Below are 20,023 nucleotides of genomic sequence, written 5' to 3'. Positions count from 1 at the left end.
TCCGTTCCCCACTTTCTGCCGAATTCTGGAGGCATTGCGTGTTGAGTGTAGACTAGACTAAATAATTAACATAATTTTTTTTTAACTTTTTTTTCTATTTTAAACAAGTAATTTAGTTTTTTTCATTTGTATAATTATATACCTACGTATAACTATAGTACCTGTACTCGAATAATATGCTGGCACATGCGAAATTTTAAGACAATGTTTTGAAGCGATGTGCAGGGGAACTCCCAGTAACTACTACTAATAACAAATAATTAATAATAAGCTAAATACGATAAGGAGACTCGTATAAAATTACACTGCGCGGTCCAGTCTCACGTTAGCGGTGACAAGAACAATGTTTCGTAAAGTTTATTTTTATGTAATAATATGTCTAGTTCAATATTTAGTTTACGCAGATATATCAAAAAGTAGCCTTACTTTCGTAATTGATGATACAGGATCGATGTCAGATGAAATTTACCAAGTAAAGGAAAAAACTAAATTACTTTTTGACGCTGTTCTGAAATCGAATGCAAGTAGAATAGACGATTTCATTTTAATAACTTTCAATGATCCAGGTAATGTTCACAATTTTTAATTAAATATTATTTGTTAGCATCATGCTGTACCAGGGTACGCTGAAGGCAGCAGGGAATTTGTGTCTAGACACTCCATTCCCCATTTTACCATCTCCCAAAGATGGAACTCAACGCTGCACTTTATCTTTTTACCAGAGCGAGGAAATAAAAATAACAATTTATTCCCCCGAGTAAAAGGCGAACCCATAACTAATGGGCTAACGGATTCTAAATATATGTTTTTATATTTATAACAGAACAATGTTAGTTTCACCTCTGGAAAATGGCACGTTGTAATTAATACATATAATATACTTTTATTAATTAAATGTTATAGATAAATTCCCTTAAGCTTATTATGTCTAATTTTTTTGTAACTATTATATATGCCTATCAACTATTTATTTATTTATTCAGATGCAAAAGTCAGAGTTATAACAAGAGATCAAAATGAATTTAAAAGAGCTTTAGATAATATTAACGTGGACGGAGGAGGCGACTGCCCCGAGTATGCAATGACTGGCATTGAATTAGCACTGGAAAAAAGCAAGCCAGAGTCATTTTTGTATGTCTATACCGATGCTTCAGCAAAAGATTATGAACTTTTTGAAAGGGTTAAAAGCTTAAGTCTTAAAAAATCAACTAAGGTTAGCACTGTCTGTCTAGTTATATTAATATTTTAATATTATATTTTTTTGCGAATATATTATGAACAAATTTATTTATTTAGTATATATTTTTACGTTTATTGTAGGTTACATTTCTACTTACTGGAGAATGTGGTACTGGCAATTCTTTAGTATACGATAAGCTTGCGGTAGCGACGTCCGGACAAGTTTTTCATATAGAAAAACATGATGTGAATAAGGTGATTACTTATTTTCTTTCTTTTTCTGGCAATACAGTTTGATTTGAATGAAAAACAATATCTTTAGAAATAAAAAATCATATAATTTTTTTATATATCTAAATTGTCTACAATCCATACCTATATTATAAATTCGAAAGTAACTCTGTCTGTCTGTCTGTCTTTTACGAAATCAGGGCCAAACCGCTAATTTAATTGTGATAAAATACTCATAAAGTGTCATCATAAATAAATAAATCATGTGTCTACACATGAGGGTACCGGGATGAACATAGGATACTTTTTTTTTCTCATATTTGTAATATTTTCGTTATATACCAATATATTCAAATAATTAATTTGACAAGCAATTTATTCCGCCATGTTAATAACAATCGTCGCTACGCGTTGCTAAGCAACGGCTTGCAAAGTTTGTTGTTTTAAGAAAACGTCACCCAAAGTGAGTTTGCTTAATGCATACATGACGCGCGCTGATATAGATTTGTATACATTAACAAAAATTAGATGATTTCTATAATTCGATATTCATCCTTATGAAAATAAATATAATAGTCACTTTTAGCATTTTATCTAGATGGAAATTATAGTTTACTGTATAACATTGTACTAAATAAGGAGATATCACTGATTCGAAATGACCTAGCCTACGAGTGGTATAGTATAACCGACGCGAACGGGCAGATGACTTTGATGATTTTGTAAATTTTTATATATTTTCGAATTACTATTATTTTTTATGTAATTATTTGCTGCTTATAATTAATTTATCACAGTTCGGTTATCTATACCGATGTTATACACTTAAAATATCGTAATTTTAATCATTTGGGATTTTATTTAATATTGTTCACAAAAATTAATAATTATTTCATATAGAACAATGTTTAGTACGCGCGCACGGCAAACTTTAGGTACTTTTTCTATTATTAAGAATTTCCTTTAGTTACTTTTATTTCTTTTGTTTGTTCATTTCGGTTACTCAGATATTTTTTCTAATAAGAAATCTCCACTTATTATTATTTTTTAACTTATTTTAATTATTTAGGCTTATATTTTCGCGGGCGTAGCCGCGTCCGGGCCCACTAGTATTTCTATAATATCTTATTTCTCACTTCTTCACACTTCTTCTTCACTTACATTTTTTTACATTAAATCTCGTTTTAGATTATCGACTACATTATAGAGTCAGTGAAACATGTGAAAACCACTCTAGGACAAAAGTACATAACGAAGGATTCAGAAAAACAAATGAAAGTAAGAATTTACTCAGTTTATGGATATGCCTGTTATATAGTAATATGCTTTTTATTAGGTTAAAGTATTTTTTACTGCCTACTCAAATTTCAAATAATATGTACGAAATGTGTAAGATGATAAAAATAAAAGAGAGAATATACCTAATACTAATGAAAAATTATTTCAACTGTTTTTTTATCTTTTACTTGGTTTAACAACAAAGTAGCTTTAAATAGGGAGGAGATATGGTGAGCGTGAGCATGCGGAATTTTCAGTAGGTTTCATATCCTGTAAAACGTAATGTTTTACAATATTTTCAGTTTAATGTTGACAGTAAAGTTTGGGATGTTATTGTATCTGTATCAGCAGCTGATCCTAAATTTCATGTAATTGGACCTGATGGAGAGATAGTAGAAACAGAAAAGGATAAAAGTATACATACACATGGAACAAAAGTAAGTAATAATAAAAGATATTTTGCCAATTAATTAGAATATATCCACCAACACATAGACACAGTTTTTTCCGACTAAATAATAAAAATATGGTCTGCGAATTCTATTATTGTATTTTTTAGATAGAGCATGTAAAAGTAAAACCAGGAGTCCATACTATTCTTCTCGAATCGTATGGGCCAGCTTCAGTGGTGGTCACTGGTTCTACCCTTGTAACGTTTCGACATGGATTTTCAACTTTTAAACCCGCGTTTTTAAAGGAAACCGCTACTAAACCAATTCCAGGTATGAATAAATTGATTAAAAATAATGTATAACAACTATTTAATTTTTTTTTAATTTCTAGTCTATTAATAAAAATATTTCAATGTATATTGATAATGTATAATGTATGTCAGACTGAATAAATATTCCTAATTGTTATATATTTTTAGATGAAAAATCTTATTTGGCCATCAAATTAGACAATTATAATAAAGATGTTACCTTAAAGACTGTTGAACTACAAGATTTAGACGATAATTTAATTACAACGTTACCTCTTCAGTTAATTAATGAAGACGATCAACTTTATGCAACTGAGTCCTTTTTACCACGTAACAATGGTTTTAAGCTCATAGTAAGATTAATTTTTAAATTATTGTTATTATTGTTTCTTGTACATAGAAATACATTTTTTGTTTATTATAAGAAAAAAATGTTATTTTGGTAATTTAGGTTACAGGTTACACAAAAGAAGGAGAAAAAATTATAAGATTGGGAACCACGACTATTGAGCCACAAAACGTCAAATTAGGTAAACTTAAATTATGAACCTATATTGTCTCCATTACACTCATCAAAGATCGTTTCAAGAATTTTAAATGTATAATTGAATATTATACATTAATTCATGTTTTCTATTCTAGAAAAAAAGATCGTAAACAAATTACCATCAGTCACAATTGTGGACGGAGACAAAATTGATGCTGAATATGACGAACCTTTAAATATTAAGTGTAAGGTCTATGCCTATCCCAAGCCCGACGTCATATGGTACGACTCTACGGGTTCGGAGTCGCTGTCTAAAGTAAGTACTATAGTTTAAAACATTAAATTGATAAGGGTGTAGATAATTATCTACACTAGATTATAGTCTTATGTCTAAAAAATGTACTACAGCTTTGTTAATATGTAAAGGTCATGGTTGTTTCGTAGAATTTACGATTTTATGATATCGTCGACCATCAATGTCTACATGGTGGATGTTAGAGACAAAGTTAAATCTATAATAGCTTGCTTGCTGCTAAATGAGAAAGAAACTATTTGATTATCGAAAGTAAAATCATATGCGAACTCAAATATTATGTTTTTGTTTGAAGAAACTTTACTCAAATTTCTCTTAATTTTATTTCTTTGTAAGTAAATACGCAAAATAAAGGTGGTACGTACTTAAATACTTTATATTTTTAACCTTATAGGTCGTACCAGTTGATCTGCCTTATGAATATATAAGTATTCTCAACATAGATAAAGTTAATAAAAATTCAACATTTACATGCAAAGCAGTAAATACTGAAGGTGTAAATGAAGCGTCTATTGAAATTGAAACAAAACGAAAAACTTTCTTGAATGTTTTAAACGGTCCTATAGGTAAGTTGTATCTAGTACTAGTATTTATAGTTGATCCACTAAAAATGGTTCTTGTTAAAGCTAATATGTATGTATATACTATTTTTAGATACAACCATAAGATATGGAGACTCATTTAATTTTGAAGTAATCGTTGATGCGTATCCTCAAGCAACGATAACTTGGAACAAGGGGTCAACTCCAATAACTCATGACGATAACTATGATTTGTCAACTGAGAACGCTACCTCCACTCTAACTTTAAAAAATGTAAATTTTGACCATGCAGGAAGTTATTTTGTTGAAGTTTCCAATGGATATCACAGCCAGAATATATCCTTTAAAGTGTCTTTACATGCAGGTGAAATATTAACAAATTTAATAGAGAATCTTGAAACGCTTAAATACGTTAAGTAGCTTTTCGTCTTTGTTCTTAACCACATACTTTAATAATCACATCAACCGATAGATTAAATAAAAATCTTTTTCTTAGTATACTTATAAATTATATAATATTTTTTTATAGCATTACCAAAAATAAACAAAAGTATACACAGTCTTACGTTCAAGACTGGATCTACCGCTGTGATAAAATGCAGGTAAGCTAATTTTTTTTGCTTATATTTCCTTTTCTACTGAACCTGAAGCTTTTCATTGTTCTAGGAATCGTTAAGCGCTATTTTCTCCTAGCAATAAATTTAGAAAAACTGTTGAGTTCATGGAATGCTTATCTTTCATATGTTTTTCGTGTCATTAATATCTTGTTACATTTTATAAACTGAAGCCTTTTTTTAGCGTCACACGTGGCTATCCTGTACCTAAGATTATTTGGTCATTTAAATCTGATAATTCAGCTAAAGCCATTAAATTGGATAAAGAAAAAGATACAATCGTCATTAACGATGTCACGAAAGCTAATACAGGAATATATATATGTACGGCTTATAATAAACTTGGTAAAGACAGCCATGCAACAGATGTTCTTATTGAATGTAAGTTATTTTTTTTATATTGATTATTTGAATTTTGTTATAATTGTTATTAAATTTCGACCTTATTGATCTTATGACCCTATTGATTATATGATAATTGTTATTAAATTTTGAATCTTGTTATAATTGTTATTAAATTTTCCTTCGTTATTTACATAAGTAGAATAATCTAAGTGGTTAATAATAATGTCTTGAACGAAAGTGGGGAACGGAGTGTTTAACACTAGGTTCCCTCTGCCTACTTTGCTGTTTACGGGATACAACGTGAAGCCGATTTGATTTATATATTTGTATAATCAGATCCTCCAACTATTGACGGCGAAGATGAAATTGTCAGTGCAGCGGCAGGAGATCGAGTAAAGCTTGTTTGTTCGACCGATGGTGCCCCTTTACCTATTATTAAATGGTTTGAAAATAATGTTGAAATAACAAGTACGGGCAGACATCGTATTTACAGTGGCAATATTTTGCGGTAACCATGTTTTCTTGCTTATCATACATTGTTTGTAATATTATAAATCCATATTTAGAACTTACGTAATGACATTGAAACTTTGATAATGATGACTACTTCATTACGTTTATTAATTAACCGCATTATATTAAATAATTAAATTGTTTTAATTGAGACTATCGTGACATAGTGGTGTTGCGGATGATTCTCACTTGGGGTAATGGGTTATGTTTAAATTATTTTCATTGCCCCGCATTGTCTAAGAAAGTACAATAATAAATTCCGCTACTTATAACCAAATGTCTCGAAAATTTGGCGTAAAATTTATATTGCGGCAAAGAATTGGGCGAAAAGTGGGGAACGGAAGCATCCGGGACGGAGTGTGTTAACACTAGTTTTTTCGAAATAATGTTTATATGGTATTTACCAGTACAATAATGTGGTAGCTCTAATGTCTAGTTAGTTAAAATTAAATAAATCTATATTTTCAGTTTTAAAGCAAATTTAGATAACCACGGAGCCGTTTATACATGTGAAGCTACAAACAAATTAGGAAAAGCACGTAAAAATTTCCTAATGAATGTACACAGTAAGATATATATTTTTTAATTATTTGTAATATTAAATATAATTTAACCTTTAAAAATGGATACCAACCTTTTTCAAATTTGTTGACCAATAGATCTTACCTATTACATTTACGAATATAACATTGAGTTTCTAAGGGAGAATGCAGGTAAGATCTATACTATTTCTCAAGTTAAATGGAAACATAGTATAATCTTCGTAAAATGTCATTACAATCTTCTGAATGATTATTGATTTGAACATGAAACATGAAATGAACATATGATAATTACCCAGTTTAAAAATAATTATAATAATTAAAGCATTCTTTGTTTATTTTCAATATAATAATAATGAATGCAAATTGCAATAGCAATGAATTGATTCATAATAATAAAATAAAATTAATTCGTGAAAAATATTTTATGGGTAATGTTAATAATTTTTATAAAATTACAAAAAAGAGATGTTCTATTCTTGTAGCTTCTATTTACATAGAAACACCTAAGGTGACAGAAATAGATGTGGATATAGGGAGTCCATTAACATTGACATGTAAAGCTTATGGTGTCCCAAAACCTGAAGTACATTGGACTTTTTTCAGTTCTTCATCAGATAAGTTGAAGATTTTACGGTAATTTTTTTCACTAATATGATATTCACTTTAAAACTTATAAATTTATTTTCAAAACTTCCTAGAAACCAACCATGCCACTGTTTACACATTAACATTACAATTAGTAATACATTAATTAAATCACATACACACGTACATGCATGTGCAATACACATTTAGTTCATTTGAAAAGTAGAAAATGTTTATTTAATACATTATTTAACAGGAATTTCAGGACTGATGATGAGACAAATAGTATAAAAATTGAACGAACTAAATTTGAAAATGACGGGATATATACTTGTATGGCAAATAATTCATTGGATCCAGTATATCTAACGTATGAAGTCCATGTCACAGGTAAAAATTAAAAGTATACTTTTGTTATCTTCGCTTTTCCATCATTTAAAATCGTAATTTTTAACGAAAAACAAACCGACTTCAAACAAACAAAAAAGTATAAAATAAATTTACTTAGCGTAAGGCATAACGTTATTAATTTGTATTTGAGCTGTTATTAAATTTTATTAAAAAAATATTATTTAAAGCAATTATTTAAATTACAATTATTATGATTTTTTCTGATATTATTGAAAATCTGTAAACTCTAAACTGTAAAAAAATTAAAGTGATATAAACATTGCAGCAAAACCATCTATAATAAATACATTAATCGACAAAACTTTGAAAGGAATAGTTGGAGATCTAGTATTAAGAATTCCTTGCAAAACTGTGGGCAACCCAAAACCAACGATCACCTGGACAATAAATGATGACAATATTGCTGTCGGTAAGAATTTTTGCGGCAAAGAAGAATTAAATCAAGCACTTTTTTTAATTTTTTTTCAACTTCATGCTATATTCCGCATGTTAAAACACTCCGCTCCCCACTTTCGCGTTGCGGAATTCAACAACACGTTCTTGCCTTGGCACCAGAGCGATGAAATGAAAATATGAATGAATATTAAGTATCGTGTCGAACCTACAACCTGTCTGCCTGTTATTATAACAACATTAAATAATAATAAAATATAATGCCCTATTGTATAAGCCACCTGTTCTTTAAAACACGTTTTTTGTTTCCCTATATATTTTCGGCACTGTATATATTTGCGAGGCTAAAGTAAGATATATACTGATCGATTATGGAATATTTTATTTAATGTCTTTTGATTCAAAATTAGGCGGAAATGATAACGTGGAATTCGCCGATCTCGTCGTAAAAAAATAAGGAAAACATAAAAATTATGTTTAACAAAAACAGCTTACAATGCAATACTATTATAGGAACAGATTGGTACGACGTCGATGACGAGGGAACATTAATAATTAAGAATTTGGACAAAGGCGCAGAAGGGACATATAAGTGTAAAGCAGAAAATAAACTAGGTTCTGCTACAGAAGTATTTAACGTAGATATCCAAGGTACGTCAAAAGAACTAAAAAAGTTTATAACGAACGAGCATACACTTGTTTCATGATCATCACGTTAGCGAATATAAAAATTATATCGAGTAGTATAGGTTACAGCGAAAACGTTGTTTGCAGTGGCCATGATCAACATTGGGAACTTACTTGGAAGTGAACATCCTATTACTGAATCTCGATAATCTATTATCGAGCACGTCGGTGAACGCCGCACTTTTGTCTCATTACACTCAATAAAGAAAATATGAAATATTTAGTTTTCTGGAGTGGATATCGAACTCATAACCTTGGCACTTGCTTGTGCTCTTTCGCCATGACTGGCCTGAATTATTCCCTAACGTATATAAATATAATATATTATTTTTAGAATATCCTGAGCCAGATGGAAGTACCGTAAATATATTACTTGAAGAAGGGGCATTTGCTAACCTTGATTGTGATTTACCTCATGATAAAAAAGACTTAGTGCGCTGGTATAAGGTATAAAATAGAAATATTTAAACATATAAATGATAGAAATCGATAAAATACTAAAACAACGTTATTTATATATTTTAGAATGGAAGGATCATAGCAATAGGCGAACTTCATCTTATGAATGCAAAATTAAGTGATTCTGGAATTTATACTTGTAGAGTTAGCACATTTTTGCAATCTGATTCATCATATAAAAAAATCACTGTAGGCAGAAAGCCCCAATTTGTGACTGATGAAGAAACAGATATAGAATATAAGGAAGGATCAACAGTTATCTTAGGATGTGACGCCATCAGCGATACAGAGCTAAAAGTAAGCTACATTATATTTTTAATTTAGCCTCATATTGAAACACTGTAAATTGAATTACTGAAAAAGACAAAAATAAACTGATCATCAATAAATCATAAATATATATTTTTTGAATTGTACTTGGAAAAAACCAAAATATTTTTTAATGTAGCCTACAATCTTTTATTATTATATGCTGTAAATGTTTCCATTTCATTGCATGATTTTCAGTTCATTGTTAGTAGACATAGTTATCATTCCACTTATAAACATTTCAGACAGATTGGTACCGAAATGGCCATAAATTGGATGAGTCTCTCATGGAAATTATAATCGACATGAATTCCAGTGATGTTGGACATTATACTTGTAAAGTGAAGAATATGTTTGGAGAAATCACACGAACTTTCAATATTAATCGGCAGGGTCGGTGTAGCCTTTTAATGAGTAAAGTTCAGTTTTGTTTACAATAATTATAATATGCACTAATTTTTGTTTTTTAGAATGCACGTTGAATATTGAAAGTGATTTTAATAGGAAACAGCCATTTGTTATAACTTATAGAAGAGAATGGTATCCGTTTAAGCAAGTCGATGGTCTAATTACAATTCCTAGAGGAAATACTTTATTGCTAAACTGTCCAATGAGCCATGTTGCGGACAAAGAAAATATCTTCCGTGAAACTGTCTTTGCAACATGTATAGAGAAATCCACGTTCAAAATTAATGGCAAACTGGTGGATTATAAAGATTTATTTTGCCTCAAAGAAAACCATCCTGTAGCTAAAAAGGAGAGTGATTCTTGTGGTCAAGTTACTGATCACACTGCGTTGGTGACTGTTGGTTTTAATGTACGATCAAAAGTTTGGGGCGTTTATTCTGTATGTGTTGATATTGACAATAAAGTGCCAGTATTTGCTAAACACACCTTAAGTCCATCTTTTGCAAATATTATACCCAATGATTTTATGAATACCAACTTCAGTAAAAGTAATCATTTACCTTTTGAATTTGATTTTATGTATGATTGTCAAAATCAAATGGGTGCTTTCATTAGCCTACGGTCAGCCATAATAGCCGATTCGTGTTGCTACAAAAAAAGACAGTTAATAAATCCCAAGGATGTTCTTCCTGGATTACCTCAACTTGCGACATATAGCTATTTAAACGTTGTACCACATTGGAGTACATGTGGGACAGAGGTAAGTTTCCTTTAAACTTTGCGAAAGTAATTTAAAACAGAAAATAACACAGTTAAAGGAAAAATTGTCAGCGTTCATGTAGCTACTATTATAATAATTACAAATGGCACAAAGCAAATTAAACTAGGTAATTTTAGCAAAGCTGAAATTTTGAGGATTGTTAGTCTAATATATAGTTAAGACGGTATGTGTACTTACTAACTTGAAAGTGGGGTCTTTTTTGGAGATAGCAACGTCGGTCTGGGGGCCCTGGGATCTAATAGACTGATCTATTAGTTATACTATATATCTGTCATAAAGTGCTACAAATATAATGTGGCTGTTTAATTTCCGTAAACATAATATGTAAACCTAGAATCATAATAGATAATTAGTCAGGCACATTCTAATAACGTAGTAATGATATCGTTGGTATATCTTTTACAGAATTGGAACGAAGTAGAGTGGCGGGTAAGAAACCTTGTGCAAAGTTTGGACGAAAGCTTGGAAGTATGGACAGGGTCATCCAAAACATTGAATTCATATGATGCCAATAAGTATTTAATGGACGAGCATGATAAGCAGCCGATATCCCCCTACATATGGAAGGTACTAGGTTGACTTATGTTTATATTTATAGCTGTTTTTTTTACAATATCACATTATTGAAATATGCAAGTTGAACTTTCTTTCTAGAGTTTAGATACTCCGTTTTCGGGTTTATCATCGTCTATTTTACCCCCTTGGTAAAAAATCGACCTCCAATCAATATAAGTGAACTTAGGTACTTATAGATATTCCCACTTTGTCACTATGACAAGAGAAAAGAAGAAACTACTTAACATACCATAGAATGGTCGTTATGTCATGTCGTCTCTGTGCCCATCGCATTGTTTAAGGAGTTCAGGACAGTGGCTGATACTTTCACCCCAAATGAGTATAATATACGATTTAACACCCACATCCGTATCCGAGTTACGCTCTCTACCTCACGAGAATTTTAATTAAGTTCATAAAATAGAAAAATATAATTTATTATTGATTTCAGGTACTATATAATCCTAAGGAAAATGAAGCGGTCGCTATTATCCAAATTAACTTAGCGGGCCTGACGCTACCTGAAGCGATTAAAAAGATACCTTGTCGTGATATTTGTCACACCATAGAGTGGATGAGAAATACAGAATGGTACGATTTGAATAAAGGCTTCACTGTCTGTTGCAACGTACAAGAATTTCAACAAGTCTTCGGCTTTAATTTTACGAATGCCACACGCGTTTTGTCACAAAATTTAATACCCAAATATGCCTTAGCCCTAGGTTAAAATAGACAGTAGAAGATAAGTGATAAACAAAAATTGTTAGATTTCGATTTTAGATTGTTAGATACAGTTTGATAATTGATAATTGTTATAATATATGTATGAGAATATTTAAAGATCAATAGTATTAACACATAATTAAAATATACAGTAACACCTACAATTTTTTACAAGGCAAATTGTACTAAAACATTATATGCACTACATTTTAAATGAATGTTGTTGATTTTACAATTTCACAATCTTTAATGGGTCAATTTCTAAAATCTTATATTATTAGTCTTATCTAATTATAATGGAAGTCAGTATTTTGTAGCCTTTGTGGGACAGGGTATATCTGTGAGCCTGATGATTGTGGGTTCAATTGTTCCACTTTGAGGATAGAAAGCGGAAAATTAAGTGTCTTAGTTCTCACGGCCTTTCGTGCTATATGCTGGATTGTTTAAATTTGATAAAAAAAGATTTTTTCTTAACACATGGCTTAATTATTGCAAGTTTTTGGAGACGATTGTAAGATAATCTTAAAGATATTAATAAAGATGATTCAATTACATTGTTCTTTATATTGCAAAATTCCAAAAATAAAAGTTGCTAACTAGCGTTACTAGTTAAATATCAGTACCAGTAGTACTTCTGGGAACTTCCTTTCCAGTATACTTACCAATAAAGCCACTGGAAATTTTAATCTCAGTAATTTTAACAGGAATAATACAACAATATTAATTTGTAGACCTAATAATTTAAAATATATGACCCTTGTCTGTGATATATATATATTTGACTTAGATAAAACTAAATCTTGAAATCGTTTTACTTATCGTGAAAATGAAATCATATAGAATAGTGTCATTTTTCAAACTTTTGCCGCTATTTTCTAAAGTTTTTTTTTTTGGATGGTTGGATGAGATGGAAATTGTCATTAAACCAGGAATAAAATAAGAATTAACCAGATGTATGACAGAAAGAAGTCGGTTGTCAAATAATATAATTAGGATATGTGTAAATGTGTAAAAATTGCGATGCTAGTTATTATATATATTGTGTATTTTCTTAATTTTTCGTTATACTTTGACAATTTGGGTTATCTTCTGCCTTATTAGTAACAATTTGCTTATTATTTACTAGTATTCTGTACATGACTTCGCCCGCAGAAGCTTTTATAAAATACAAATCTTAGGTACTATATAACATTTTTCCTTATGAATCCATTGGTGCTATAAAATGTGCAAGTATCGGTAGAAATGGGACTTGGTTTACCCTATTTAAAAAAATGTTATTGACCAACGTCCCAAACGAACAAATATTCACATTTCGTAGTGTAGCCAAACTGAAAATAGAAACAAAAATTTGAGCAATCTTAGTGTACCCCCGGCTTTATACTATGGTAAATGCCATGTGTAATCATAGATTACTCTTAAAAATAAAATGTGATTGCTTTGAATTAATGCACTCTTTATTGTCAAAGGTCATTGTTAATGATTGTTGATGTTGCAATTGTTTTGTGTGAAGAATGTTGTTTTAAATAATGTAAACATTAAAAGACCTTGTGATCTAGGTATTCAAATGAGAACTACTTACAAATTCGATACCCAAATTCTGACTGAATTCAATGAATTAGTGGGGAAATATCTCACATTTTTATATATAATTTTAAAAGGCATACGCCTGATGGAAAAAAATACATTGCCTCTAAAATACGCAGATGCAAAATAACTATAAATAATTTAAAACATGATTCGGCCAAAATTCTGGTTTTGATATCTTTTTCTCTGTGTTTCTATTTTCTATGATATATAAGCGCTGTATTTTGATTGTTCTCAGCGGCGCCAAACTGCCACTATAAACTGCGGCGTTGGGTTCCGTACTCTGCGCCATGATGGCGTCAGTGGTATTTGCTGTGTTCATATTATTTAACTGTAACACTATTACACATTTTGTAACTGTGTTTGTAATACTGTCATTTTCTTACAAGCATATCTTCATCTTCATCTTAAAATTCGATAAGATATTGCCTAAAGTTCAATATTTCATTGTTATTGCCGAAATACCTTTATATTTTTATAGTAAGCTAACACGACGAATATGGGTGTATATACTCATTTTGTATTATAACATTTACTACGACGTTGTCTTATTAAACATCGAAAATTTTCGAGATATTTGTAATAAAGCTAGTATAACAAAGCCATATTCAGTTATTCGCTGTCCCTCATTAGGTGGCCATAGAGAATCTAGTGTTAAGACACTCCGTTCAACGATTTCCACCATTACATTTAAACATTGAGTTCTAAATAAAAAATGTGAAATATAGAGAATTCTCACAGAAAAGATATACACATATTATATTATCATCACGAACTTTGAATATAATGTTAATATATTTAAATATGAACATCAATGATGATGCGTTATGATGAAATATCCATTTTAGCTGTAATGAAATTATAATATGTGTCATATGTCGAAATACAAAAGGACAATGGATAATATTAATCTATGAACGTACATCACGAAGTGTTTTGACTCGCTCGCTCAGAGACCTTTGACCCGATATTTGATAGGAAATGATAACTAAGACTCTAAGAGCATATCATTTAACAACACTATGAGAGTTAGATTACATTCATATTTGTTAGAACATACACATACTAAATCCATATTAATTTTAATAATAATTAGTAATCAATTTTTTTTCTATAATTTTAATAAAATATATAAAAAAAAATTTTTGGAGGGAATTTAGAAAAACAAGCACGTGTGTTGATTTATGTAATTAAATAGTAAAATTGCTAATTATTTAATAATCCATTAAAATTAAACCATTTTAATAATATACAATTCGACGGAAAGTGGAAAACGGAAGTTAAAACTTAATGGGAACGAAGTATCTTAACATCATGTTCCCAGGTTCCCTCTGCATACTCTGTAATGTGCGAATTATGAAGAAAAAAAAATAGACTATTTTACTTTTAGTTGTGACAAGATGACCATATAACACACTACATAGCTGAATCAGAAGCGGTTTTTTTTTAAATTTATGGATACAATAAAATATCAAATGTGTAATATTCCTTACAACTTCTTTAATCATAAATCAGAAATGCCGTTCACGATCATCAAATTAACAAATTTCATTTTTTGGTGTTGGTGGTGCTGTGCCTTTGCAATATTTATCGACAATATAATGTGACATGTCGATAACATGATGATTTTTTGTCGCACGTGCTACTGATTTAATATATTTTATAAATTTATATAATAAATTTTAGAAGAAATAAAAACTTAACAACGTGATTTCATTGTGAAAAAGTAAATACAATGTTATATTTCTTTTAAACTTTCTTATATTTTTTAAGTGTTCGAATTTCCACCTAAAATTCGACAATTGAATTTCATATATTTTGCGAATAAAGAGCGTCTTTTTTGTGATACCAAAATAATCACTTATAAATATTTTTACTCCAAATTTTTTTTAGAATTTCTATACAATCTTCTAATCTCTAGATATCCACTGTTCTTAAGGTACATCAAAACATTTTGTTAATATTTTACATTATTTACATGTAAGCAACAAAATTTACAAATTAAACTTTAATTAGCAAGTAATATAAACGTAATATTTCCTACTTCAATAAAAGGCCTATGCATGAAACAAAAACCAACTGATAAGCATTAACATTGTTTAACTAAAAGAAAATAACCACGCACGGAAATATATCGATTATAATATAAAACGTTAACGGTAGCGTTTATTAATTAAAAAAAATAATTTACAAATGCTCAGGCCATCGATAAAACGCAGGTGAATCACTATAAAGCGGATGCGGTCAGGGCGGCCTTCACCCGTGCTCTTTCAACTTCTGCAGTGATTCTAACAGGCGTAGGCTACACGGCTCAAAAATATTATGGTAATTAAATTACAATGTTATGTCATGTCGTATTTAACCATGAGTGAAGGTGGGTATGAAGCTATAGAGGTATTCTTTGTTGCATTATTATACATATAATAATAAAATAAAATATTATGATATTTCTTATATTTGGACATCATATACGTTGCGTTGCGATTTGAAATTTTAAAATGGTTTTTTTTTACCTTATAATATATATAAAAATATATAAGGTTTTCTTACTATCAAGATAGTCTTACTCTTTTTAAAGGCTCTTTTTTGTAGGAATGTATAATCTGTGCCTATTTTTTGTAACATATTCTATCACAGTATAATTTTTATTTCTATTGAAATTTATGTTTTGACATATATGAAATATATTTTTTTTTCGTTTTTAATAATAGATTTTTTTAATATGCTTGTTATGGGATGGGGGGAAACCGTAAAATAGATATCTTTAAATATATATATTTCTCCGATTGGCCATCAAACCCGCATCTACCTAATAATGACTATATTTTAATCCTATATGCAAATAATATTGATAAAATTTTGTAAAAATAAAAATAATAATAATTATGAGCAACAAGCTTTAACTGCCAAGAATATGATAATTAGTTGCACAAGTTACATGACATGAGAACATTTTAAAGTAAACAAAGCGCTGGAAATAGCATCTATATTAAAATTCTTCATAGTTCTTCACTATACATATGTAGGTAGTGTTATTATCTACTCAAGACTTAAACGTGGCTTCGCTTGCTTAAAGTTATATAAAAATAAAAGATTAATAACACACTTCTAAAGAACGCAATTATTCTTAGTTTTGAGCGCTTCATGTCATTTCTACTCATACATTTTGATCTTAGAGAATTCTCACATTATGAATAATGATCAGAGTTCGCTCAAACTGTTTAATTTTTAAAATTTTAATTAATTAATTAAAATATTCATGATACAATTTAATTTTTACATCCATTAATTTAATTATCAATTCTTCAATTATGTATGGTTTGTAAACGTCTTTTTAAATTATTAGATGAAGCCATTATAATTTACTTGATTTAAAATCTCCTACAATTATAAAACATATTACTTGTATCATTAATTAAAGAAAAGAATTTTAATTTTTACATTAAGTAAAACGGTTGAAGACCCAACATGTAAACTCTCCATCCTACTCTTTCCGCCGGAATTCCAGACACTGCACGTTAGGTAGCAGAACTTACCGTCGAGTTGTATCTAAATGGGGTAATTAAAACAATGCAATTACCCAAATGAGCGCTTACAGTCATATTTGATCACAAATGGCCCCAATAAAGGAAATGTTTATATCACATGGTAGTTTGTTCTAATAACAGAAGTTCATAAATATCGATAAAGTTCAAATAATAACTTACAATTATCAATTTCCCAAAGCTATTATATTATAAATACCTACGACTGCACCTTAAGTTATAACATACTAAACCGCAAGGCTGTTAAATAAAAAAAAACGAAAAAAATCGCTTAATCCTCGTTAAATGAGGAAGGTACGGTCAATAAGTGTAGGTACATTAATATTGTAAATAACAACTGATTTATCACGTTTTTCATAAGGTATACATAGTTGCAAAGGTAATTGTTTTAAATTTTAATGGAACATAAAAATGTTTTATTTAATTATAATGTTATTTTTTAGGTTTTATAGGAGATACTTTGATGTTTTGTTTAATTATAATGTTATTTTTTTTTTGTTGTGAAATAGACAAAATTATAAATTTCTGTTTATTTTAAGCCCCATCCAGGCCTGGTTGTGCCCTATTAAAGCCTGCATCTCTTTTTTTCTCTCCACGTTGTATTCTCATTCTTCTCGTTGTACACTCATATGCGGGGTATGTAGATAGAAACTACTGTCATGCCATTTCGTTTCTTGCTTTTCGTTCAATTTTCCAGACATTGCTTGTGATTAGGGTAACTCGTTAACGTTGCATTTATTTCTAGAGCGAGGATAGAAAATAATAATAATTCATTCTTTCGAGTAGTCATCGAACTGACAGCTGCTGTGTTAAAATATTTTCTTTTGAAGTGCTGCATTGGATTCTGCATAAAATTAATAAACACTAGGATTTCTCTGTCCAGCCTGCAATAAAAAATAAATCCAAATAAATCCATTATAATTGAATTATAGGCATTGCTAACCTTATTTTTAGTTAGCCAAATGTATTTTATCTGTGCAAGTACCTTGTATGTCAATAATATTCTTGATTAGATCCGTTTGCGGGTCGTTAGATCATCGTTATTGAATAAGCTATATTTATCGCTTAAGATACTATGACTGTGTCAAATTATCATAACTTTCATTGATTATTATACTTATATCGTGGATTAAATATATATACATATATTAAATTCACATTATATTCCACGTGAAGAATGGCAAGCAGAGAGGGTAGTGTTAAGACACTCCACTACCGGTTAAGTATATTTAAGAAAATTTCACAAGTGATTTTAGATTTCCCTTTAGCTTACTTTGAATTAGATGCTTTTGATGTTCACTTGGGAAGCTAATGATGGTTATAAATGTAAACTATATTTTAAAATAGCAACTGTTGAGTTTTTTATCGGTTTTCCTCAGCAGAACTGCTTTCCGAGCTGGTGGTAGCTTCCTATAGCAACACTACTGACATTACTGACATTTCTATGTAACTCGACGACTTAAAAGCCTAATTGAAAAATAATATTTAGATTAGATTAGTAACACGCTTGTGCCCCTAAACTATAATGGGACATTATTATAATTTCGATATATAAAAATCCTATTCCAAATGTTTATTTATTGAATACATATAAAATATGTTGTTATAACATTATAATTTATTTTCATTTATAAAATTACCGCGATTTTATTGTTATTTCCAAAGAATCTCAGCTTTTCTCATACACTCTTACAGCTACAAACCAAGTTAGCAGTTAGTTGATAATTAATATGGCTATTGAATGAAATACCATTGTTTAAAATATATTACCACAATCAACTTAAGTTTTACTAACTTCAGAATAAATCGATACTTCCTAAGTAAAGTATGGAAAGTGAATTTTTTCTTTTGAAAAGAAGAGTAATTTTAAGCATGTTTTTGTTAAATTTATCTGCCTGCTTTTGTGGCACCTAACTAATATCCATATATTTATTACTGATATCTAATATTATTTTTTTTGGTATCTATTTATTATTCATTCAAAATGGCATTACTGACCTTCTTAATTTGCACCTGTTTGTAGAAATATCTTGTTACGTCTTTCAAAACAATATTGCAAACAATGTGTACGACATTGTCGATTCATATAAATATATGATTTATGTTTCGCATATCTGATGTCTATGAATATTTTAAAATTAAATTTTAGTAAGTTTTTATAAAAAAAATAGTTGGGCTTTTTTATTTAACTTTACGTAAATTAAATGTTAAATCAAATAAATTTTATTTATTTAAATGAATTATTTTAATTGCTATATTCGTAATTAAAAGGTCAAACGTTATATTATTTTCTAGATACATTTAATATTAACGATTAATAGATATTCTGCAAGCATTTGCGCAATATTATGTTATACACATGTTTGCATAAAAGTATTTAATAAAAGCGAATAAAATTTTATTGTATTTCATTGGAATGAATAAAAAAATAAAATGATTTTGTCTACATTCATAATTAATCACATTTTTACTGTATTTTTAAATAAGAAACATTAAACAAATTAAAACGACTTAGTACTCTATCAAAAATAGAACGTAGTGTCAAGACAATCCATAATCCTATTAATTCGCTTTCCGCCCTTATTTTTGAGACTGAATTCAGGGAGAGAAAATAAAAAATAGTTTACCCCCTTAGTAAGGATAGAGCCCATAACCATCGCATTTACAAACAGGCACTGCCTCACTGCGCCATATTGGCATCCATATAAAGTAACTTTGTTTAAAAATAAGAATATAAACTTATATTTCTTGCAATGTTTGATTACATTATAATACATTAAGATGTCATTGATATACCAGATCATTTATATTTAAATATATGTGGAATTAATAG

The 20,023-nt window shown here is 29.5% G+C and overlaps 1 protein-coding gene across 2 annotated transcripts; it reads left to right on the top strand.

Moving 5' to 3' along the window:
* Nucleotides 1-302: 302 nt before the first annotated feature.
* LOC146533110 (hemicentin-1-like) lies at nt 303-12,613 on the top strand. 2 transcript variants are annotated; one of them, XM_085196674.1, is made up of 25 exons: nt 303-566; nt 984-1,213; nt 1,321-1,434; nt 2,599-2,688; nt 2,991-3,125; nt 3,248-3,410; nt 3,560-3,744; nt 3,843-3,921; nt 4,034-4,194; nt 4,586-4,757; nt 4,846-5,097; nt 5,263-5,335; nt 5,532-5,728; nt 6,029-6,200; nt 6,674-6,771; nt 7,233-7,383; nt 7,601-7,725; nt 8,012-8,155; nt 8,653-8,790; nt 9,161-9,273; nt 9,352-9,582; nt 9,840-9,987; nt 10,065-10,762; nt 11,189-11,350; nt 11,790-12,613. In XM_085196674.1, the coding sequence occupies exons 1-25, from the start codon at nt 344-346 to the stop codon at nt 12,063-12,065; spliced, it is 4,530 nt and encodes a 1,509-aa protein (XP_085052800.1). In that variant the 5' UTR covers nt 303-343; the 3' UTR covers nt 12,066-12,613. The 2 variants fall into 2 exon arrangements, with proteins under 2 accessions (XP_085052800.1, XP_085052801.1); XM_085196675.1 differs by having other exon boundaries at nt 322-566; nt 7,592-7,725.
* Nucleotides 12,614-20,023: the final 7,410 nt, after the last annotated feature.

This window comes from Heliconius melpomene, chromosome 13 (assembly GCF_056956725.1).
Source record: "Heliconius melpomene rosina isolate 202511_hmr_F chromosome 13, ASM5695672v1, whole genome shotgun sequence".
In the NCBI taxonomy this organism is placed as follows: domain Eukaryota; kingdom Metazoa; phylum Arthropoda; class Insecta; order Lepidoptera; family Nymphalidae; genus Heliconius; species Heliconius melpomene.
The sequence above is the reverse complement of the archived record's forward strand: the minus strand, read 5'-3'. Positions and strand labels throughout refer to the sequence as shown.

Coding starts and splice junctions, on each gene's coding strand:
- LOC146533110 (XM_085196675.1), top strand. CDS start 344: ATGTTTCGTAAAGTTTATTTTTATGTAATAATATGTCTAGTTCAATAT. Junction 9,274..9,351: donor ACTTAGTGCGCTGGTATAAG/GTATAAAATAGA, acceptor TATATATTTTAG/AATGGAAGGATCATAGCAAT. Junction 11,351..11,789: donor TATCCCCCTACATATGGAAG/GTACTAGGTTGA, acceptor TATTGATTTCAG/GTACTATATAATCCTAAGGA.